The following is a 24,759-nucleotide window of genomic DNA, read 5'->3' as shown; positions in this document are numbered from 1 at the left end:
TGGGTAAAATCTAACAAAGTGCAATTTTTGGTTCCTCCTTGGTGGGCAAAATCGAACATAGTGCCCTATGTGCTATGTTTTGTTCTGTGTTGTACTTTAACTGTATGTTTATACAAAATACTATTCATGATGTAATGAATCAAGAAAACTAATAAAATATATTGAAAAAAAGAAGTGTTAGTATGAAAACAACTAACATCTTGACCTTATTTTAACTCAGTGAAGCTTATATTTCAAAGTGCACTGCAAAAGCTCCAGTATAAGTTTATTTGTCGAATGTCTTGCCAAAATAATCTTATTACACTTTTTTGAAGCCTTAATTTTAAGTTTTCACATTATTGAAAATAAAATAAGCTAAAAAAAATGATTCAAGTTTGTCATTTAGTATTATTGTTGACACAGCTTAAATGACAGTATACGGCAAAATTGTGTTTTCTTGGGGAGCAGGTGGCCTAGTGGTTAAAGGCGCTCCCCATGTACGCGGGAAGCCAGGGTTCGAATCCGGCCTGAGGCCCTTTACCGCATGTCTCTCCCCCACTCTTGACCCTGTTTCCAACTCTATCCACTGTCCTCCTCTATCTAATAAAGGCACAAAAATGCCCAAAATAAATCTTTTAAAAAAATTGTGTTTTCTTTGCTTCGTCCTGTCTCTTAGTTCAATCTGTGTTTTATTCCATGTAAGGTCAAACCTGCTAAATTGCTCATTAAATACATTTGAATGGTTGAACTTTATTTTGCTGTTTGGGTTGGGATTTCTCATAAAGTCAGAGGTAGAGGGTCCTGAGACTAGACCACTCATAGAGACTTTGAAAACTTTTTAAACTGTAAGAATCCAGGTGGTGCACGGATAGAAGAATGAACTCCATAGACTTTTAATAGGGATGGACAGTTAAGACCACAGAAAGGTTCATATATCTGAGAAACCACACCTTTTCCAAGTTAATTTAAATCTAGAATATTATCCAGCTTTGCAGTATTTGGGGAAGAGGGATATTGTTAGGCACATGACTGCACATTTATTCAATTCCACAAAAAAGTGTATAATCACAACGTTCAAACTATTACCAGAAGAAGACCTCTAATCAAAACGTTGTGATTTATGTATTTTTGTGGCAAATATTCATCAGGCAAATCTCTCTTTCTGAAGAGGGGACACTGAGTAAGACTGATTAAAACTAAACTTTTTTCCTAAAGATAGTAATGTGAGAGATTATATTGAACTACACTTATTCTAAGCCACATTCACCTAACCACTCCACATAAGTCCAGATCATAATTCACTACCTACGTATGTCCAGCAGGAGGAACAAAAGAGTCAGGATGTTATTTATAGCCAGGGACGTAAATATGGAATAAGAAATTATATAGACTGTGCTTTATACTGTATAGTGTTAGAATACAGATGACCAACGGCACTTCTAAGGTCATTATGAAGTAATCACCATGTTATATGCATTTGTTTTAACCAAACATATTATGCCTTTTTTGAAATCATAATTATGACATATTGTTGCTGTTTAAAATTTCTTCTCTTTTCATTGTGGACTAGTCCCAGTCCCACTCTAGTCCAGCTCCTGTTTAAGACCCAGCTTTCATTTCTCCTCCCTTGTTAATTCACATTAAATATCATCCAGCAATCTTTTGTTTTTAATTTGCATGTTTTACCTCTTACCTTTCCTTAATTGTTTTATTCCTATATCTCATTCTGTTAAATATTTGTGTATTGCAGTGTTTGCTGGTGCTCCTTGTCTTTTATTAGGTTTTTATTTTGGTCCGTGGTGGTGTTCTCTTGTGAATTAATGAGCAAATTCAGCAGTTCAGCTTAAAACAATAACAGCCAAAATAAGCTTGCAGTTAAAATGTGGTTTCCACAGAAGGAAAATGGCTTTAAAATGTAGAGCTCTAAAGATGATATCAAAGTTGGGTTTTTTATTACATAGATTAAAATGACAAGATTTTCCCCATTACTTGTCTTCCTTTTGCATGTAAACTACTCTATCTTATTCTCTGTAATGAGTCCAGCTCTTAAAAGGAACAATAAACAGCCCTCCCCTCCTATCTTTGACTTAATGTTCTTCATGTTTAAGTTGGTCCTCTTTGACAGATTTGTTTCTGTCATCTTTGTTGACCTGCCTGGCTTTATGAAGCGTAGCACTCTGCTATTTCCAGTTCAACACAGTCAGGCCAGGCTGCAGGATTCTCAGGCCTTCTCCTCCCTAAATACATTGAATTTATGGCTCCCTGTTGGTTAGAGGAGATTATGTAATATTCCTATCAACATCCCAGCTGATTTTCCTGTCTGTGGTCTATTTTAACCCACATTTACGCTTGAATTCAAAGACCATTAAAGGAATTTTCCTTAGTTAAACAGAGATAAAGCTTGTTTAAACATATACTTGAACATATGCATGTGACCTCCAGGTACCAACAACTGAAGTGAACTGTTTTTTCACCTTCAGGACGCTGGCACAACCAAATCACAGTGTAGTAAAACTATGTGACACAATCGCCAAGTTGCTCGTGTTATTGATCAATCTCTTCAGCCTGCACCACTATTCAGACTTGTTTTAATTGTTAACTTTTTCAATAAAGAGCATGTGAAAAGAAACAAAGACTTTACTTTCATAGAAGACCTTTCTGCACTTACATACATGGTCAGTAATGTTTAAAACAATATTTGAGGTATGTTCAAAATCTAAGGGCTACAGCTAAATGGAGTACAATGAAGTCTATCAGCAGGAAGCTCTGGGATTTTTCCCATGATCAGACTTTGGATCTGGGAGGATGTTTTTGAAGCACTGTTATTAAAATCCCATGTAACTCCTCCACATCATGGAAGGAGCCCGAGGTTACTCGCAGGTATCTCAAAACCTCATCAAACAAAACTGAAACTGTCTACATGTACGTCAGTGGAGAAGACATATGAACAACATGAAAAATGTTAGCCTGATACTGTATCACAAACTGCTGAATTATCAGTAATGAAGCACTTATAAGAGACAAAGGTTCTCTGGAGACAATCCAGTTTGGATAATCAGAAACAAACTGGCTAAAGCCTGGTTTATGTTTCTGCTTTGAATCTACATCAAAGGTCCATATACGGTGCCCCTAAATACTATTCACCCCCTTGGATGTTATACCCTTTTAATGATTTTACATATCAATCATAGTCAGGTTGCACAAGGATTAGGCGTGAACAGCCCCTTATCAAGTCCAGCCACAAATTTTCTTTTGGAGTGAGATCCAAGCTTTGGCTCAGCCACTCCAGAACATTCACGTTGTTCTCTTTTGACCATTTCTGTGTAGCTTTCACTGTATGCTTCAGATTTTTGTCTTTCTGGAAAATAAATCTCCAAAGACGTAGTTCTCTTGCAGACTAAATAAGATGGTCCTCCAGGGTTGTCCTATATTATGCCTCATTCATTTTACCCTCTATCTTAACAAGCCTTATAAGCCAGGCCTGGCTGCCAAGAAGCATCCCAACAGCATGATGCTGCCACCACTGTGCTTCAAAGTGGAGATGGCATGTTTGTAGTGATGTGCAGTGTTTGGTGTCTGCTAAACAAAGCGTCTTGTCTGATGGCTAAAAATCATCATTTTGGTCTCATCAGACCAAAGAACTTTCTTCCACTTAATTGTGGAGTCTCCCACATGGCTTGTGACTAACTCTAGACAAGATTTAGTAAGTTTTCTTCAACAGTGGCTTTCTCCTTGCTACTATCCCATAAAGATTGGACTGGTGATTTAAATAACTTCATAAACTTTTTATCTAGACTCTATAAATAAATATCAGCATGCTAGAATGCTGACCATACCATGTGGCTGTGTCTCTATATAGTGCATATAGTAAATCCACCATTTTTTTGTGAGCATCATCATACCCTTTATACAGCACTTCTGTATCCCACAATGCATTTTGAAAAGCAGCAAACAACCAGCAATGTTAACTATAATGCATCACAATTCAACACTTCAACATGCAGAAAGTAACGTCTGACAGCTGTCAAAGCAAGAGGAGTTAGAGACGGTGCGGTTCTCCAGTAATTGGGTTTCTATTGTCGAGCAGCTGCATGAAAACATCACATCATCAAATCCAATGCCGAATGGAGAGGTGTAACGGAGCAATGGAAACATGTTCTGTGGAGTGATGAGTCATGCTTCTCTGTTTGGCAGTCAGTTGGTTGAGTCTTTTAATGACGGATGCCGGGAGAACGTTACTGACTGCATTGAACCAACTGAGAAGTTTGGTGGAGGTGGTATTGTGGTATGGGGCTGCTTGGGCTAGAACCCTTATCTCCAGTGAAGGGCAATGTTAATGCTACACCACACCAAGCCATTTTGGACAATGCTATGCTTCCAACTTTATGGCAACAGTTTGGGGGAGGCTGTTTTGTATTCCAACATGACTGTGCCCCAGTCCACAAAGTAAGGACTATAAAGACATGGTTTGATGAGCTCAGTGTGGAAAGATTTGACTGGCTCACTCAGAGCCCTGACCTAAACCCAATCGAGCACCTTTGGGATGAAATGGAGCAGAGATTGTGAGCCAGGAGGAATCATTACAGTCCCTGGTGGTGTAATACTCTGGAGCTGAATACTTTTGTCCATATAGTGTAAATGAGATATGGCATGACAATATGTATCATTATTTTGCTAAAGACTTTGAACTTTTAATTAATTTGTCTTTTTTAATTTTTTTTGTTAAAATACTAGTATTAGTTTTTAGTGAAATCCTACAGTTATTTTCGACCCTCTACCATTGTCATGGATATCTATGAGCAGGATTACTACAGTGTTTAATAATGAAACAGTGATGAGGTCATTGTCTGCAGCTGGAGTAGTGTCTAAAATCATTTATTCATTGTGCCAGTGAGTGCACTATATAGTCCACTTAAGACAACTCACTGCATTTAGAATAGGGAATAGGTAGTAGAGAATTAGTGTTATTTTGGACACAATCATTGTCTTACAGCATCACTGATCCTAATTGCAGCCTCACACAGCTTCTGGTACATAAAAGGTGGTCACATGTAACCCTTCTACACATGTATATATATATATATCAATTATTGGGAACCTTATTAGGGAAAATTGAACGGAAAGACCTTTAATAGGCAGTCATTTTTTAAATTAATTAATTACATTAGCCACTTAGGATCTCGAACCTCCTTATTAACAAGGTCAATACTGGAAAATTTACTACAGTGACAATTTACAATGTGGTGCATCTCTCCCTGGTCTCCTCTACCCTAAGAATGAACTCAATTCATATTTCTACATACAAAAATAAGGGCCTATTAAAAGCACTTACTCCCTTGGATTTAATGATTTCACAAATCAGTCACGGCTAATATATTTTGGCTTTTGTGACCAAATAAACTATTTAATGTCAAAGTGAAAAAAGTTTTCTGCAAAGTAGTGACAATTACATAAGAATATGTAAGATAAAGCAAGGGACTGCGTACATTTTCATCCCCTTTAAAGCGACTGACCCAATACAACAGAGGTCCAGCCAATCGTGGATTTCTCACCATTAGTGAAATGGGGCTCGCCTGAATGTGTCTCATGTGATTGTAGTATAAAGATACCTATGTCTGGAGGGTCAAGTCACTGCTTAATCAGTATTCATGGCTCCCATCACACCATGAAGACAAAAGAACATGGCAAGGAATATGGCACATGTGTAAATCTGCGTTGATCAGGCCGTCCTCACAAACTGAGTGACTGTGCAAGAAGGAGACTAGTGAGAGGCCACCAAGACACCTACGGCTGCCCTGAAGAAGTTACAAGCTTCAGCAGCTTAGATGGGAGAGACTCTGCATACCACAACTGTTGCCTGGGTTCTTCAACAGTTTTATCCCTCCTCCTTTATGGGAGAGTGGCAAAGAGAAAGCCAGTTAAAGAGTTCGCCCTCCAGAACCCACCAGACATAGGTGTCTTTATACAACAATCACTTGAGACGCATTCAGGTGATCCCCATTTCATTAATTGTGAGAAGTCCACAATTGGCTGGACCTCTGTTGTATTGGGCAAGTCACTTTAAAGGGGGTGAATATTTATGCAGTCACGTATTTTATCTTACATATTTTTATTTAATTGACATTACTTTGTGGAAATCTGTTTTCACATCAACATAGAAGAGATTTTTTTTATCTTTTCTTTTTGTTTTGTCAAAACAGCCAAATTATAATGACCTCAATTGATTTACACAGCAATAAAGTAATCGATAATTTACTGAGTCTTTGGTAAAAACCTGCTTTCATCCATAACATCTATGCTCTTAGCTTAGCATCTCACCTCTTTGAAGACATTTTTTAAAAGAAAAACAAATTGACAGTGTTCATGGGAAAGCTGTAAATGAGTGTGCTTATGGGAGTTTAAATGGATAATAGGCTACAAGTGTTTGTCCACACATTTATGGGAACAGACGGCGAGAGAGGGAGGGAGTGAGAGAGTAAGGGAGAGGGAGGGAGGGAGAAATAAGTTTACGCTCAGACAGGATCAGGGAAACAGAGGAGAACATTCATGATGTGGTAACAGGGCTCAGGATCTGACGGCTGTTTAAGACAAACCATGTGAGGTGAGTCAGCACGCTTTGAGCGACTTTAATTAGGCTTTTATGCAGACAAACAACACTAATGGCTTTTGGTTTGAAATGTAAATTCACAAAAAAATGTTTATGCAAAAAGTAACATCAGGCATAAATATGAAAGTCTGTGATGTTTATTAATGCATGAATGTGTTGCTTAGGGACTCAGTTATGTGTCCTTTTCCTCTGGTTACACATTCACATCATGTTAGTGAGCAGGAAGGTGGAGTGGTGAGGCTCACTAGATCAAGCAACAGTTGGCTGATTCTTAACACTGTAAGACTGTCAATATTTTGTAGTTTCTCAGTGCAAGCCATATTCTTTCCATGTCCTAAGATTTGCTGTATTGTCATACATTTACACGTCTTAACTGTACACTTTATTTTACACAAGAATAACAGAATAACTATTAGTAAACAAATACAATCCTGTGCGTTTTATGAGCACGGATGTGGGGCAAAAGTGAAGGCTAAAATTCCAGTCATCTAAGTGCTTGCGTCAAAAATACACAACAGTATTACAGACCCTGGGTTTATTTATTTTACTTTCTACAGGTTGGTTTTGTTGTTTTATTACTTCTTAAATCACAGTTAAATATTCGTATAGTGTTGAATCTCTTGCTGATTCCTGACAGTCAACATTTTAACTTTTATTGAGGTAGAATAAAAGTACAAAAGGTCAAATATTAGAGAACAAGGACAAAGGTACTGTAAACATCCTTCAGTAATTTCTTATGGGCAAATGACCAAGAGACTTGCCATGTAGAGGTTTTATTAAACACATGTTGTTAAATTATATTGTATCTATATTATTGGCTCACCTGCTGTAATTCTGCCAATTTATTACCACACCCTGTTGACTCTATCTACCTCTTCAGATACTGACTATTCTCTCTGTAATGGAGGGGATTTTGTTATTCTATGACCAGCATGGGGTGTTTAGATTATCACACCTCTTTGTTGCAGATATACTTTATGATGTATGACAGCTGTGAAACACGAGCATGATGTCACAGATACAGCAGGCGGTAACTGATCTTATTCACTTGGTGGCTATGTACTTCTGATTTCGTTCCCTGAGTGGGAAACTCAAATGCTTGTGCAATGTTATGCTGAACTCAGACAACAGGATCTTATTGTCTGTTACAATGGTCACTGTGTACTATCAGGTGAACACAAGGCCATAAATTCATGCTTTCACTCAGTCTACACGTTGGTGCATCAATCATCCCAAACAGTGTGACGATGTTGGAAGGCAGAGAGGCTGAGCTAGATGACAAATGGAGACAAGACTGTAGACAAATATACTGTATTAACTACTCTGTACTGTATTTGTATGTATTTATCTAAACATTACATAATGCTAAAGGCATTTACTGTTGCCAACAATTCATTCAGTCTGTTGCTGTCCCTCTTATAAAGGCAGGGGTGTTGTTGCCAACTTGACAAACTTCTCCTCTCTCTCATAGTTGCATCTCACTGCACCAACTTCATGACCCTTCTTTCACTTCAACATTTGGTTTGTTTACATCTGTGACTTTAGCATGTGCTCACTCTGTGCTCTCATTGGTCGACGTGGTTTACATAGAACAAATCATAAAAGGTAGAAAGAAAAATCAAACATGCAAGACCTCCTATCGAGGTGGTTGTGGCCTTGATTTTTGTGCACAATGACACACCGCATACGATGAAACAATCAATTTTCAGGGTTAATGGGTCCTAAAACCCTGTCTGCTGGGTCAGGCTATAATCATACTTTAAACATGTCGTTTGACCTTGGAAATAATGACTCCAGATCAGTCCAATTTTAAAGATTATCTATCATTTTGATTAGTTTGGTTAAGTTGATAAGTTTGTTTGACAAGGGAAATGTACAACTCAGCTGTTTGACCAGAGTTCGTTATGTAGCTACTTAGCATTTGTCGTCCCTGGGCAGGAAATTCATAAAAAATATACATTATAGTACAGCAATTATAAAATGCAAAAACAAAAAATGACAACACAAACTATCAGCCAAAAGCTTTTGATGATTATTGAAAAGCAAACACAAATTATAGGAAAATGAACAGGGAATCAGGCCTGTAGGCCGATTAAATACAGATTCCCAGGAAGTAGTATAAACGCTGACATTAGCAGTTTTCAACTTGCAGCCACCCTGGTCAGCAGCGTGCATACTGATGCCTACCAATAGAATAGCATTTGCTCCATATATATACATCATAATTTACCAAAGAGACATTTTACAATTAACCACACCCTATCTTTTTCCTTAACATAGGAGATAACTGGAGGGTGGCATAACAGGCTAGGTGGGATAATTTTCTATTTTTTTTTTTCACATGTTACCACAGCTCAAAAAATCAATACAGCAATATATTGTCACATGTTCCTTATCAATACAATTATCATTAAGATTTTATAGAACTGATATGGCTGTAAATGCTTTGACAGTAATTTCAAAATGTACAACCCCCATAGTGCAGTTAAAAAATAGCCACCAGACACTAGACCAACAGGCAGCACTAAACTGCATGATGCAGCACATGCCTCCTAACTCCAAAATAACTGCTTACACTGATCATAGTATCTATCCTCTGTCACCAGATCAAAAGCAAAGACACTGGCTTATGTTGGATTTCTTTAACAGGACTTGGACATGAGTCATGAAAGCTGTGCAATAAACAAGGTAAAACACTGCAGAAACACCAATCTCTATCAATACAAGACACCAGGCTAATTAGCAGTTAGCAATAACAGCTAGGTTCACCAAAGCACTGAATGATGCTGATAAGTCAAAATAGCCCTAAACCTCTGAATGAGAACAGGGGATCATAAGCAGCACTTTAAACTTTATTTGTAAGGATAAGACAAACAGCATCACCGATAAAAAAGGCTTCATGTAGCTGCTTACGGAGTGTAACGCTGTTTAATCCTCACTTTCTGGAAAAGTGAAACCACATTATTATATAAAAAGTATGAAAGACAACAGCAAGACAGACAACAGAGATCCCGAGTTCTGTTTGAAAGCTAATCAGTCCATGTTGTCCTCTTCTTGATACTAAAGGACAAGTCCATGTTTGTTTCATCTGTGTTGATTAAGTTAATTCAGCTAGCCCTGTAGCAAACTGTTGCTTGACCTGCCTCCCCAACAACAGATGAACTCACCATAGTTGCTAGGTCAGTCATGAAGACAGCATACGATGATTGGTCAGGATTACACTTGTATAGTGGCAAAGCAGGGCGAGATTAGTATTATATAGTCTCACATGGTGCCACTGCAAAAGACAAAAAAAAAATAGTGTAGTCTGGTCTTTAGTCATTTATTAATGTAGAACCCATTAAATGGTAATTGTTTTAAGGTGCCATAACTTTACATGAACATAGCAGTGACACTGTGGCAGCATTCTGTTTCTTACCCCTGACTTTGCCATAGGAAGAAAATAGCTGTTGTGAATATTGAGTTTCTAGTGTAAAGCAGATGCTTGTCCAAAGGTATCAGTCCATAGCTTAGCTGTAACTTAATTTGTAATTATTAATGAGCCCTTACATAAACAGCAAGGTAGACTTGAGAAATAATTTATGTCTCAAATGAGTGGTGACATGAAGAGTGATGGTACAGTATGTGACCCTCAGTCATCATGTGTACAGTGTGTACTAAATACATTATGTACCCACCTTTCTCTTCATATTGATTTAGGGATCAGATGGCAGGCTCCTTTGATCAATACCTTCCCTGTAAGTCTGTAGAGCCCTTCTAAAAATAACAATAAAACAAAACTTTGAAATGACTTTGACTTTGAGAATATATTGTCTGCCATATTTTTCTCATGTCAAGAAAATAGGAGATTGTTTCTTTCCAGAGGTTCGGGGTATACAAGTTTATTAATTATTCAGATGACTGTATAATGATCTCAGGTTCTCATCCTGATACTTCAGTGTTGTGTTTCAGCTGTTACCTCACTGCCGTGGTGCTTCAACATCAAAGCAAAACGAAAGTGAAGACAAACATGGATCGCTTGCTTATACTTCAGTTCTTCCTCTTACAAGAGCAGCAGGCTGACCAGGGACAACGTTAAACTCAGTCAGTGCAGAACAAACAGAGTCACCATGGAAACCAGAAGTGTTTGTCCCTGAGGGGAATCTATTGACATTGTTAAAAACCTTACAACTTAAGACTAACTGAGTTGTTAGATAAGGCTTAAAGAGTGGTTCAGCGGAAATGGCTTTACTCACAGTTAGAGGAACCGTGAAGAAAGATCTGCAGTCAGGAGGATAGGTTATTGAGTTTTTGTGCACAAGGGAGGGAGATATTTAAAAGATGTTTTACTACCACACACATTGTATTGTCTCCTCACTCAGGTTACAAGTAAGTTAGATTTTAACAGTTAAACACCAGATACTTCTGATATTGGTGATGATATTAGTTTTTGTTTGTTTACCATGAAATCTAGAATAAAAGCCACACTGTGCTGATTGTCAGCCTGAATCCTCCCTTCTGACCAAAGTCAGCAAAGGCCCTATTATAGGATGGTTCTTAAAATTATCTTGCCAGATTACCCTTGAGTGTGTGATATGTTATGAGCATATTTTCCCCGTCTCTGATCGAAGGCACTCCGACCGAACATAGTAACATTAAACATGTTCAATATTTAAGACCAGGAATCCTGATGTGTGTAGTGGGCACCGAGGACAGCCAATCACACATGAGCAGAAATGTGACATGATCAAGAAGAATAGTCCATTAAGATGCAAGCTAACAGAAGGAGGAAGTAAACCAAAAAAATACAGCCATGGTAATGAAAGTAAACAGCAGCACCATAGATAGGGCTAGTAAACTTTATCCTGTTCCCAAGTGGGAATGGGATGAAGTTGGGTGAACGTCAGAAATGGAGGAGAAACTTGTTGATTTGTGGCAACAAAATGAGTATTTAACTATGTGTTCTATAAAACAGACCACAGACAAACTGACAAGGCATGTCACTTAAATTTAACTACAGTAGCTTCTTCGCTCTAAGGTCACATTGAACCGCCCCAGATTTGGTGTTTTGAGAGACCAAGAAGAGACTCTGGTAGTGGGTGATTGGAATTTGTTAGTGCTCGGTGTTCTAAGTTGATCTTCTCGTTCAACACCACACACTATACGAGCAATACTGGATAATCAGTGACTATTTGTCACCATGTGGAAAAATTTTTTGTTTTCTGAAAAATTGGTTAAGATCTTGGAAATCTTTTGGTATGCTTTACAGTACAAGCTACTACTGTTTACATATAGTGCAGGATTATGCCAAGACAGACTGCCTGTAGACCGCCTTTCTCAGGTTGTTTTCACACCTGATAGACCAGGGGACTCAGTTCAAGTCAGAGCTGAAATTGCAACATTATTCCACTTTAATGCTCTCGATTAAATGAACCAGCATGTTGTCCTTTACATGATACAAATGAATCAGTACGAAAGAGGGAGGTGAGCCAAAATGAGAGTGAGAGATTATGATATGTTGCCATAGTTACACAGATGCTGAGCATGGTGCTGGCATTTATTTGAATGTGTTTTACATATATGTATCTGTTTTTCATTAAGCTTTATGCTACTCCCTGCCTTTGGTTCACAAGTTGCTCTGCTTTACTTCCACACCACAACCGAACCACACCAGGGTTTGTCTGGAAGCGAACTGAGACCTCCCTTTTTTTTTTTTTAAGTGGACCAGAGCTCAAATGAGCTTTTGCTTATTCCTCTCCAAACTAAACCAACTATTCAGGGAAACAAACCAGGTAAGCATACCAAACAGCTCTGGTGTGAAAGCGACATCACATACCCTCTCTGCAGACCACTGCCATCAGACACCACCACTGTCAGGATGGAAATACATGGAAAAACTTTCAAAATTAATATCCCATTAAATTTCAAGTAAGGGCTTGGACAGGAAAGGTATGAATTAAAAATCTGAACTGTAAAACATCATTGCAAAACAATGAATATAGCCGAATATAGTCGAATAAAGCTTGTACTCAATGAAATCATTAAAATTCAGCTAACATAGCTAAAGTCAACAAAGCTTTGTTAGCTTTTGCTATGTAGCTAAAACTAATGTAGCTATGTTGGCTTTAGCTTTAGCAATGATAGCTTTAGCAAATATAGCTAAAGCCAGCTACTAACATAGCTACTTTAGCTTTCACTATGTTTGCTAAAGCTATCATTAGCTTTAGGCTGCAAAGCTAAAGGCTTCAGTGAGCCATCATTCACGGAACTACTTCTAAAACAGGACATATATTGTACCATCACTGTCACTTCCATTCTAACAGAGTTGGCATCCTACTGTAATGACACCCCTTAGATCATGACCTAATGAGGGCAGAGCCAATAGCCCACAAATTTCTAGCAAAACTTGGTTTTATTAGTGCAGCTCTGCTACTCATTGCTGTTCTGCCCTGAATTCTAGCACTGCATACTTGTCTTTGGAAAGGTGGGAGGAAAAGCAGCTGTGGTTAGTCAGTTAAGTCAGTTGTCTATCAACCAGAATGTCGGGGATGCAATTCCTAACTCCTGAAGCCACATCAATATGTCTATGTTTAAGGCGTTCACAACAAAATGCTCCCACTGTTAGTGGTGTGAATGTATCAGTTAAAAATGAAAGACACTTTTCATACCAACGTTCACCATTAATGTATAAATGTGGCGTGAATGGTCTTGTGTGACTCTGTAGAAACTGTGGAAAAAGTTATTTGAGTAGTCGGACAACTACTGAAGCACTGAGCAAGCTCAATTGAGCAATTCAGCTGATTGTTAATCTTTTAATATTGACCGTAAATGGAAAAATAATAACTAACCTTGAGCAGTGTATGATCGGCTTCTTTCAGGATGTACATAGCTTCAGCATCCACACCAAAATGTTGAGGCAGCCTGACACCTGAAAGAGAAAACTCACCATGAAAACACTTCAGATACTCCTGTCAAGGTCAATGCTTGGAGCTCATAGTAATAACTACAGGTGAGAAAGATAAGTGTATTATAAACAATCTTTTTATTTTCTGCTCTGTAAACTTCAGTGGAAGGCTGTTTACATTAGCGAAGAAAATGACATTGAAATGATAAAGGCAATAAAACTGAGGTGGTATGGTCTGGTAGAAATTGGATTTTGAACAGGAGAGAGGTCATGCTGTGCTTCTCTTTTCATAAAACTTCATGATCATACTTCAGATAGTTTTATGATAACCCCCATAATTTCCGCTATCCTATAACTTGAGCATTATAAATATCTATATGCTGTTCTTATCAGTGTCACTGCAAACACTTCACATAATTGCAACGTAAAAGTCATCCAAGCAAAAAGTCGTAAATCCCCACAATTCCCGCCCCAAAACTAAAAATAAAACACTTCCTAAACAAAAAGGAAATGTTGACTTCTCTGTGTTCTTATAGTTTTCATAATGTTCCTGGAACTAAAGATGAATGAACAGCTTGTTTTGTGTATCAGGTGTCATAAAGTCTCAGGTGCTGATACGCTGTCATGTCCACCACCACAATATTGCCTGTGTGTCACCTTTTGGAAGGATCATGTTTGCAGAGAGAGGTTAGCTAAGGTGTGTAATGGAAATGCTGTAGCTTTGAGAGATAAAAAGGGCTCTTCACTCAACAAGTGTCACATATTTCATGTGGTATTTAAGAGGTAATTCTTTAAATTCACTTCTCAAATCCAAGTTTTTCATTGAAAGTAGAGGGTTGAGGGTGAACTGAGCATCATATAGCATCTGGATTCAGTCATATTGTGTTCATAATACACACTGCATCAAATATTTACACATCACATTTTAATAAGAGAATTTGAGAACTATCAGTCCAAGCTAAATGTCATCCATATTTTATTGCCGTACATCAGATGGCCTTTTGGTAAGATAACTCCTTATCTGCACATGAATTAAAAACAGGATGAAACATGTGAGTATGCACTGTCAAACAACATGCAAAGGCTGTTATAGATAAACATTTTTTTAATATAGCCAATACTTCAGCATAAATGTTACAAATATGAAAAGAAAAACATCTGAAACACATCTTTGCTGACCATTTCTTATCACTGACTACAAATTTTCCTCTTAAAATATCTAATGACACAACAGGGAATGATAAAAATAAGGCTTCATTCTATATGGTGAAATGAAGTGTGGGGGTTCATACAGATCCACTTCCAATCATGTAAAGTTATTTGCATAATCATTAAGGAAGGAAAAATGAGCTCCGTTCATCCCTTTCATAAATGGAAGTACAGTGCAAATAAAAGTAGTCACCCCCCCATGGATGTTTTGCCCTTTTATTGAATATAGATATCAATCATTGTCAGCATAATGTTGATTTTTTTAGTTCTCTTGCAGACTGAGTAAGATTGTCCTCCAGGATTTTTTTGTATATTTTGCCACATTCATTTTGCCCTCGACCTTCACAAGCCTTCCAGGGCTGGCTGCTAAGAAGCATCCCCAAAGCATGATGCTGCCATCACAGTGCTTCCAAGATATTGTGTTTGTGGTGATGCCCAGTGTTTGGTGTCTAAAAAACATAGCGTCTTGTCTGATGGCCAAAAAGCATCGTTTTGGACTCATCGGACCAAAGAATTTTGTTCTTTTTGGCCATGGAGTCTCCCATATCCCCTTTGGCAAACTCCAATCAATATTTAAGTCTTCAATCAGCTTTGTCTTTGCCACTCTGCCATGAAGCTTTGACTGGTGAAGAACCCAGGCAACAGTTCTTGTATGCAGAGTCTCTCCCATCTCAGCTGCTGAAGCTTGTAACTCCTTCAGAGTAGTCAGAGGTGTCTTGGTGGCCTCTTACTTGCCTCCTTCTTTACTCAGTTTGTGAGGATGGCCTGATCTAGATAGATTTATATATGTGCCATATTCCTTCTATTTCTTCGTGGATTTAACTAAAGTCCATTAGATGTTCAATGCCTTGATTTTTTTTTTTTTTTTGCATCCAACCCCTTACTTATACTTTTCAATTACATTTTCCCTGATTTGCTTGGGTTGTTCTTTTGACTTCATGGTGTAAAGGTAGCCAGGAATACTGACTTACCAGTGATTGGACCTCTCAGACAGGTGTATTTATACTACAATCATTTGAGAAACATTCACTTCACTCAGGTGATCCCCATTTCAATAATTGTGAGCCCCAGTTGGTTGGACCTCTGTTGAAATAGGTTAGTCAATTTAAAGGGGAGTGAATATTTCTGCAGTCACTTTTTTTAATGTTTTTTGTTTAATTGACATTACTTGTCAAAATCTATTTTCACTCTGACAATGAAAAGGGGTTTGTTTATTCTTTTTGTCAAAAAAGTCAACTTATATTGACCATGACTGATGATTTATGAAATCAATAAAAGAACAAAACATTCAAGTGGGAGAATACGTATTACTGGCACTGTAAATGACACATGTGTATGCAATTTTTCAATCAAAACAGTCTCTATTTGGATACAACCTTTTTTTAGACTGGAGAGTTTGGATTTGTTTACTTTACTCCTCAAACTGCTACTGAATGTTTTATGATTGTTTTTAAGTTCTTGCCTTGAATAAGCCTGACAGTGATGTAAAGTATGGCACAGCCCACACTGTAGCGAGTGTTTTCTCTCTCGTAAATTCTCCCATCTCCAAGGAAAATGTCCCCTACCTCGACATATGTTTATACAAAGGTACGTTCTTTTAACTCTGTCGGAGTCTTTTATCATCCAAGTCCATCCACTTATTTCATGTAGACATCCAGACCTGCTAAAGTGCTGAAAATATCATGGTTTGAACTTCTTCACTCTACTCTCTGTCTCATTTGTTAGCATAAGGGCTATCATGTGTAAGCTGTGTAATGTCAGCTTAAGACATCCAAAGCAATGATATAATAACCACTAAGCCTCCAAGGGAAGAGAAAATCAGCTCTGTCATTGTGTGAGTAGCACCGGGGATGTCCATAATCCTGGTTAGGTATGACAAAGGAAAGTAGCACTGGTGCTGCTAACGTAACAATGGAGTTTAGTAAAAGGAATAAATGACAGCTGCTGTGTGAACAATGGTGGAAACAGTTTGACTCATATTAACTCATGTAGAAGCAACTTTTTAGATAAAGTGGAGCATAAAGTGTATGAAAAGTGACTTACAGGGGGATTTTATTGTTCAGATGGACTTTCTGACTCGACATTTCGATTGTTCCCTTGGTGGATTAAATGGGTTTGAAGACAAAAGAGTAGAAGCGCTGCTGGGTCTTTGTAGTGTCACATAGAGGTGCTTATTAAAGGAAACTTTGGGTTTGCTTTGCTCAGTTCATCTTGTGAAGGCGTAATTGAATGAGTCAAGAGTTCAATCTGAAAATACAAGCACCAACTGTTCAGCAAAAAAGCAATGTAAGGCACACTGTGCACACCCTAAAGTGTACGTTGAATCATGCCTGGAAGAACAGTTACAGTTTGCATTTTCTGACTGACTCATAACCCCTCAAAAGATGAATGTTTTAAATAGGTGTTTATTTACTGAATCGGTGTGAGCTGATGGCTTAGCAGTTATGCTGTGGTCCATGTTCAAAAGCTTCCTATCTTGTGTTTCATTTTCAGACTAATTGTAGATGTTTGTTTTTTACCTTGACATGTTTCGACTGTCATCTGCAGTCTTCCTCAGAAGCGTCACCTGACCACTGTGATGTGTCCTTATATGCCGTTCTTCCCAGGCGTGGTCAACCTGATGGACCTGACAGGTCTATGAGGCTGTCTTTTTTGGGGTCTTTTCCCAGCTTCCTGATTTCAATAGCCTCTTGAATCAAGTGTTTATGTTTGTTGTTCTCTGTTCCAATGTTCAAAAGATAGTCCTAAAAGCGGGCAGCACAGGTTCAAGTTCTCACATCATTCTCAACTCGATCACGCTGCCCAGCCAGCATGTCCTTATGCCCCACATGGGTTATACAGTATGTGGGCTCCAGTATGGGCCCCATGTGGGTTTGTCTGTGGGTTCCATGGTGGCCCTATCTGTGATTGCCCATGTGAACTGCAAGTGTGGATCAGCCCTTATGAGTCCCATAAAGGCCCCATGTCTAGACTTCCAAGATAGATCCTACTGTAAACATGGGCAAGGATCTCTAGACGGGGCCTATATGGGTCTCCTATGGGCTGATCCACACTTGCAGTTCACATGGGCAATCACAGGTGCAGGCACCATGGAACCCATGGACAAACCCACATGGGACCCAGATTGTAGCCCACATATAACCCATATGGGGCCAACATGGACATGCCTGCTGCGTGGTTTGCTAAGCTGTCCACCGTCCTGTCCTTCACAAATAAAAAGCAAAATCACCCTGAATAAAATCTTTAACAAACAAACAACATACAGCTCTGGGTAGGCGTGCTTGGGCCAAAACTTGAGGCTGATGTAAGGTGTAGATGTGGCAAGTAAGCCACTTAAGTGCACCATCAGGCTGAAAAGAGGATTGACACAACCCTGGCTGTGCACTGTATGTCCTTGCATATTACCAGGGGCATGAGAAAGTAATCTGTTAAATAAATAAGAAAGTCCAACCCTTTAGGGTAGAGTAAGGGGTAGATGCAGTGAGTAAGCTCAGCCTAGGGTACCGTCCAGGTGGGGTAGTAGGGTCGTCACAAGCCCCTTGTCATGCTGTGGATGTTCCACAGGCCTGAAAACCACCAGCATTCTCTGGGCATATCACCATGTGTTAAAAGGCCTGAACAAAAGAGATGTCACTGGAAAGATTCTGTGTACATTTGCATAATTATGAGCATAATTTAACTGAGCAGCTTACTAATGATCCAACTCAGATAAGTCTTTTTATCTGTCTAGACTGACATAAACAAGACAACCACTCTGCAAAATGTGTCTTTAGAAACCAATGGGTGATGTCTTTGATAGTCCATCTCTAATTCTCATAGTCTATGATGAGCACCAAGGACTGTATGGGCTAGATACAAAAGTAGCTACTGATACTAGAATCAGTGCTGATACCAAGCATAAGACCTTGTACTCACACTCAAAAAACATTGCAGATACAGCAGATGCAGGTTTCATATAAAGCATGATGTTAGCCTCTCACTGTGAGTACATAGTCAAAGTCATGTCTGCAGTTTGGTGATATTTTAACATAAATGAGGATGACAAAAGTAGAGGAGGAGGGACGAAGAGCATCTATTGAAAATAAAATAAACTTTCAAAATAATTTTAAGAAGAGTCATGGTATCCTAAAGTACTCATTTTACTCTGTATCAGTGAGTACCCCAATATAAGAACTTGTACTCGTACCTGGTCTGGAGAAATGTGGTTTCAGTGCATCCCTAATAAACTGTTATTTCACCAATTGCTTTGGGCTCTTGTTTTCAAAATCAGTTTATCTCTAACTACTTGCGACTAAGGTTGGAGACTGAAACCCAGATACATAAAAACCCAATCATGCATTCCAACTAAAACTTATAGTTAATCCACAGACCCCTCTGTTTCAAACAAGATTCAATTCTGTAGTAATCAAAATTATGTAATAAAATAGCCCCACCATGACAGAATAAATAGTATAATCTCTAGCACCTACTCAGATGTATCATTCACTGTACAGATTTATTTGAAGGTACTTTTTGGTGTATATTTTCTAGTCCTGACTGTCAATTTTGTTCTTCACCAGGGAAGTGCTCCCCTCAGGCTCTGAAGTGGCTCGATGATAGAAGATAATGATGGCTGGGAAGTGCTCTCCACTCTGTCACTAGTAAATGGGTTTACCTTCAACACACAGGAGCCATGAAGAGGGTCGTCTGATGGGAAAGTGAACTGGCAGTCATCAAGACATTTTGGAATAAAGGAGGTGAGCCTGTTTTCAAACTGAGACCATTCCAGCAGCTCTGCCTGCCCAGTGTCTGAGGAGGGGGATCACCATGATCTCTACAGCTCTCCGCTGGCTCGTCCTGGTGTCTTTCATCATCCTGACCATTGGTGGAAACGTACTGGTGTGTTTGGCTGTAGGGCTCAGCCGTCGTCTGTGGCGTATTGCTAACTGCTTTGTGGTGTCGCTGGCGGTAACAGATCTTCTTCTTGGCCTCCTGGTGATGCCCTTTTCTGCCACTTCAGAGCTCCGTGGTGGAAAATGGCCCCTCGGAGGAACCTTGTGTAATATCTACATTTCCACAGATGTCATGCTGTGCACAGCCTCCATACTGACCCTGCTGGCCATCAGTGTGGACCGATACCTCGCCATTTCAGCTCCCCTCAGCTACTCCCGGAGAGTTACGCCTCTGAGGGTGACACTGGGCATGATTGCCATCTGGACCTTGTCACTGGCTGTGTCCTTTGTGCCCATCCACCTGGGCCTGAACACAATGGACTACAAAGTGCAGCACTTGGACTGGAGCATTGGAGACGAGGACATGGAAGGCCGCTACTGCCAGTTTGAATGGCATAACAACTACGTGTTAATTTATACTTTTGGCTCATTTTACCTGCCTCTGCTGCTTATGTGTGGGATGTACCTTTGCATATTCAGAGTGGCACGAGAACAGGTCAGTGCTTATTTCATTTTATGAGCTTGGGTATCAAAAGGTCATGCATAACTTTGGAAATCCAACAAGATTTGATTTAAGAGCAGTGATCTGCATTTTAATGGGAACAAACCTTTGCAACAGACATTGAAGTAACTGGAAACCAAAATCCACCAGTCTCTGGAGTCTCTTTATAGCATCTTTTGATTCTAGTTCAAATTTCAGTTCTTACTGATTCTTGATTAGGCCGTTTTTCTTTTGTTGTTAAGGTTTGTTTTGCAGAGAAAAATAATGCACTGTATATGAATGAATTTTGTTTAACAGGGGTTTATGCCAACCATATCTAATACTGCTGGTGGGTCACCTACTTTGCTGCTACAGGTACCTGTAGCTGGGGTGTGTATAGAGGACAGTAACACAATAATAATAATAATAGGGTCTTTCCTCTCAAATTCATGCTGTGTTGAAGTAGAAGCTTCATTACTGGATGTGCTGCCTTCCTTGAATGAAATGTCTTAACTGTGCTTGTTGCACTTGCAGTGTCGTTCTCAATTTCAGGCTAGCTCAAGCCCAGCTCAGACAACATGATTTTTTTGGTTGCACACGACAGCACCATGTCAGACTATGCAACCAAAATCTTGTCCTGGCTTGGCCGACAGACTGGCCACAATACAAGAGGGATCCTGACCGTTCATCTAATGCTGACGTCACCTCTGACTTTGTTTACATGGACTTGCGCATCCTGGTTTCTGTTGGGTTTTCTGAGTATATGAAGAGCACCTCTTCAGAAAACAGCATACTACAGAATCACAGTTTTGAGAAACCCGGTTTTGCTACCTGAAGAATTCCAGAAGAAAATGACAGCTGCAGACTACCTGCGCAGGCAGAGCTTTGATTCAACTTAATTTCGCTTCAGATACTTTGAAATACTGTAACTGTGTGGCAGAGGAACAGCTGGTTTGCTCTACCCAAATAGAGACAATTCGGCGACTGTGTGTGAAGCAGATGAGGCTGTGAACTGGTGAACAGTTTTGTGTCAAAATGCACTCATACTTTAAAAAAAAGTAAACTGAACAGTTAAAGTTTTCAGCCACAAATGAAGCGTGAGCATAGTTTACTGTGGAGACAGAGAATGACGAGAATTCGAGCTCTGTGAGCCAAAGTTTAAAAGACGGCACTTGGTAAGAGCATCCCAGGCCTGAAATTTTTAAACGATGACTCTTCCGGTGTACTTTTCAAAGTAAAAGCTCAATCTTTATCAAGACCAACTTTGAGCTACCTGTGTTTCACATGCTTTTATTTAAAGTTTTTCCTGAGACAGTTATTTAGTGGATTTTGTCATCTGCTGGATTGTTAGCTCTTTCTTGGCATCTCCACCAAACTTTCATAATGATTAACAATATTAATTATAATCTCCTTACAGTCTTAATTTAAAGCAAAATGTTATATAAGTCTAATAATTTGAGATCTCTCTTTCACTCCTTGCCATCCTCTCAGTTTCTTTTCTGTAGTTGCTTTATGACCTGTAAGCACACATTCTTCATATAAATGAGAATGTTTTTGTTTTCTCCTGTTGCTGGAACATTTCTGCAACATGATGTTGGCATTTACTAGAGTTAAGTCCAAAATAATCAACAGTGATCTAGTTTTTCTCAAATTTCAAACTTACTTCATTTTGTGTTGTAAAAGTAGCATCACAGATGCCTGCACAGATATAATTCAGTTATTAGAAACCGGGATACTAGTTTTCTCATGTATACTGGGATATGAATAACCAGGTTTCTCTGTGCACATATAAACACAGTTTCATGAGTATGAACAAAACCGGGATATGACAAATAACCAGGATACTCCAGTCCATGTGAACAAAGTCACTGTCTCCGCGACTGTGCGCGAGTTCACAGGTTGATGGGGGGTCAGTTCAAAGAGTGTCAAAGTCATTTTTAATAGTAAAATAAGGCTGAATTTATTCTTTTATCAGATCACTGACAGGTCATCTCACTTCCTGTGTCCTCCAGCTCTCTCTAACCTTTCTTTTTGTTGTTAGGCACGCCGTATTCGTGCTGCCACTCCATCATTTGCACGCACAGCATCAACGGCAGCCATCGCCCGGGAGCACAAAGCGACAGTGACCCTGGCAGCTGTACTCGGGGCCTTTGTCATCTGCTGGTTCCCCTACTTCACCTACTTCACCTTCATGGGCATGAGGGCAAAGACATACCCCCCGAACACGCTACACTCTGTGGTGCTGTGGCTGGGCTATTTTAACTCAGCTCTTAACCCCATCCTGTATCCAGCCTTCAACAGGGATTTTAGGAAGGCGTACGGAGAGCTGCTCCGCTGCAGAGGGCTGCATCGCAGAAAACTACAGCTCACTAATGGGTCTGGGCATAAACGATTGACCTTTATGAATGGACAAAGGCTTTCCCAGCAGTCTGAAAAACATACAGACACAATTACTAAAGACACAGAGGTGAAGAGCCTCACACTGTATGGGAGGAACGGCATACCTGATGAGCCAAGATGAAACACTATGCATCTGTTAGACTGCACGCCAGCAGCAAAATTTTATAAATGAAAAACATGCTCCACCTCTTGCATTAGCTGATCAGCTAACCATTTGCAGTATCAGTTAGATGTATAACGTGCCAAAGACAGTTTGTGTGAAGCCCACGGCACATCATGAATGTATAAATGTTCTTTCTGTTCTTTATAGAATTTCTATTCCATAGGTGCACACTTTTTTCATGTTTTTAAATTGTACAATCAATGGGATGTTTTGAAAATGTGCAGGAAATAAAAAACGACGTCATTCAAAATAAAAGGAAAGCAGGGTGGAAAATAGATGATTCAATAAGTTTCCTAGCAAACTACATGGAGACAGGGATGGTTAAAAATTTGCTCCTAAGGTTTATTTTTCTCTCCTCAGCCCTGCCAATAGGAGTGAATCAGTCACCAGCAGGTTTATTTGATATTTACAACATGTGTATGTTTGACTTGACCCAAGCTGGTTGACCTCAGTGGCTTCCTGAAGTTTGAATAGACAGACTGCACCTGGAGAAGACGTTGGCTTTGAGGGTTATTTAATCCAGCCATGCCAGAAAGTAAGGGTTAAAAATGCTGCAGCAATGAGGTCAGATTATTTAGTGAAGTCTGACTGAAGATTCACAATGAAAAAAATAAGGCTGGTTGTATTCAGTTTGTCAAAACTCCAATAGCTAGTTTTTGGACAATGCAAAAAGATAAATGTGAATTTGGAAAGGGAAATTTTGTTTTGAAAGGCTAAATGCCAACAAATTTAGGTTCAAAGTAGAGTATCTCATTAGATAAAAGCATGATTTGTGTTCTCCATCCCTTGAACATTCCTGTTTAGTTTGGCAGACACTTCTTTGTGAGGTAGAGACAGTTTCTTCTTAGTTTGGCTGCTTTGAGACCTCACACAGGAAGGCATTGTAAAACTGTGCAAGCAAAAGAAAACATTATTTCTAACTTAACTGAGGTATCATAGCATGTTCACTGAGACCAAGCTGTTTAATACATTCTTAAATGATGCTCTATACAGTTCCATCTACATTCCTCTAAACAAATCTAGCAAGGGCATGTTAGCTTGTTGCTAACACAAAATAAAAATTCCCTTTTATAGGTAAACAAAAATTAGCATCTGAGATAAAGTATTTCTTAAGAAACATTATATGTAGTCATACTTACAGCCATATGTTTCCAACACTCCTATGATAAAACTTAAACTGCTTACATCTGCTGACTCTGTAGACTTCAAGGGCAAAACATTCAAAACTTAAAGGGATACTTCAAAATTTTGGCAAATTCATCCATTGCCATAATCCTATAGTTTTAGTGATATGTTCATTACCTTCAGTTGTCGGTGCAAGCTGTTTTTAGATTGGCCGCTGCAGAGTTCGGACCTGCTGCGCCAACTCAAGGTAAGCAGACGGTATTCCGGCTTTCCCTCATCAAACTCATCAAATACACAATCCAACAACCCCAAAACGCTCTCGTGGACAAGTTGTGACCTGTACATTCACCACGCTATGAAATAATAATGTATAATTATGTAACATTATGCCGCATGAAGTAAATACTCGGAACTATTTCTTGAGTAAACCACTGGGCGGAGTGACACAGTGCAGCAGCCATGCCTGGAGTGTAGTTCCGGCTTTGCATTTAGCTTTAAAACATCTCCGTCTGGTAATGTTCCATGATTATTTCATAGCGTGGTGAATGTACAGGTCACAATTTGTCCACGAGAGCATTTTGGAGTTGTTGGATTGTGTATTTGATGAGTTTGATGAGGGAAAGCCGGAACACCGTCTGCTTACATTGAGCTGGCACAGCAGGTCCGAGATCGGAAGATCGGAAGCGGCCGATCTAAAACAGCTTGCACCGACAACTGAAGGTAACGAACCTATTACTAAGATTATAGGAGTTATGGCAATGGACGAATTTGCCAAAATGCTGAAGTATCCCTTTAAAGATATCACTGAACTCAAGTCATGTGCAGAAGTTTCAGGCAAGTTTCAGGGTTCTATGGATTCATCACAGTGCCTGATGCGCAACAACCCAGGGCTGGAGAGGGGGTTTAGAGTCCAGCTTGACATGTCAACACACGTGTGTCAAGCTCAACGGCAACTCTTTTGTCTAAGCCATTTCACCCCTG

The 24,759-nt window shown here is 39.3% G+C and overlaps 1 protein-coding gene and 1 long non-coding RNA gene across 3 annotated transcripts in view; one reads left to right on the top strand and one right to left on the bottom strand.

Annotated features, from left to right (window-relative positions):
• Positions 1-24,759, bottom strand: part of LOC121519254 — a 117,513-nt gene that overhangs the window by 66,796 nt on the left and 25,958 nt on the right. Inside the window, exon 3 of the long non-coding RNA XR_005992692.1 lies at positions 13,414-13,493. This is a non-coding gene — a long non-coding RNA (uncharacterized LOC121519254). The remainder of the gene's footprint in view (positions 1-13,413; positions 13,494-24,759) is intronic.
• On the top strand, positions 6,505-23,912 carry hrh2b (histamine receptor H2b). 2 transcript variants are annotated; one of them, XM_041802094.1, is made up of 4 exons: positions 6,505-6,580; positions 9,193-9,274; positions 19,238-20,105; positions 22,132-23,912. In XM_041802094.1, the coding sequence occupies exons 3-4, from the start codon at positions 19,485-19,487 to the stop codon at positions 22,609-22,611; spliced, it is 1,101 nt and encodes a 366-aa protein (XP_041658028.1). In that variant the 5' UTR covers positions 6,505-6,580; positions 9,193-9,274; positions 19,238-19,484; the 3' UTR covers positions 22,612-23,912. The 2 variants fall into 2 exon arrangements, with proteins under 2 accessions (XP_041658028.1, XP_041658029.1); XM_041802095.1 differs by lacking the exon at positions 9,193-9,274 and having other exon boundaries at positions 6,512-6,580.

The sequence above is a fragment of the Cheilinus undulatus genome, linkage group 12 (genome assembly GCF_018320785.1).
Source record: "Cheilinus undulatus linkage group 12, ASM1832078v1, whole genome shotgun sequence".
Taxonomy (NCBI): domain Eukaryota; kingdom Metazoa; phylum Chordata; class Actinopteri; order Labriformes; family Labridae; genus Cheilinus; species Cheilinus undulatus.
This window is presented reverse-complemented; position numbering and strand designations above follow the sequence as displayed.

Coding starts and splice junctions, on each gene's coding strand:
- hrh2b (XM_041802094.1), top strand. CDS start 19,485: ATGATCTCTACAGCTCTCCGCTGGCTCGTCCTGGTGTCTTTCATCATC. Junction 20,106..22,131: donor TCAGAGTGGCACGAGAACAG/GTCAGTGCTTAT, acceptor TTTTGTTGTTAG/GCACGCCGTATTCGTGCTGC.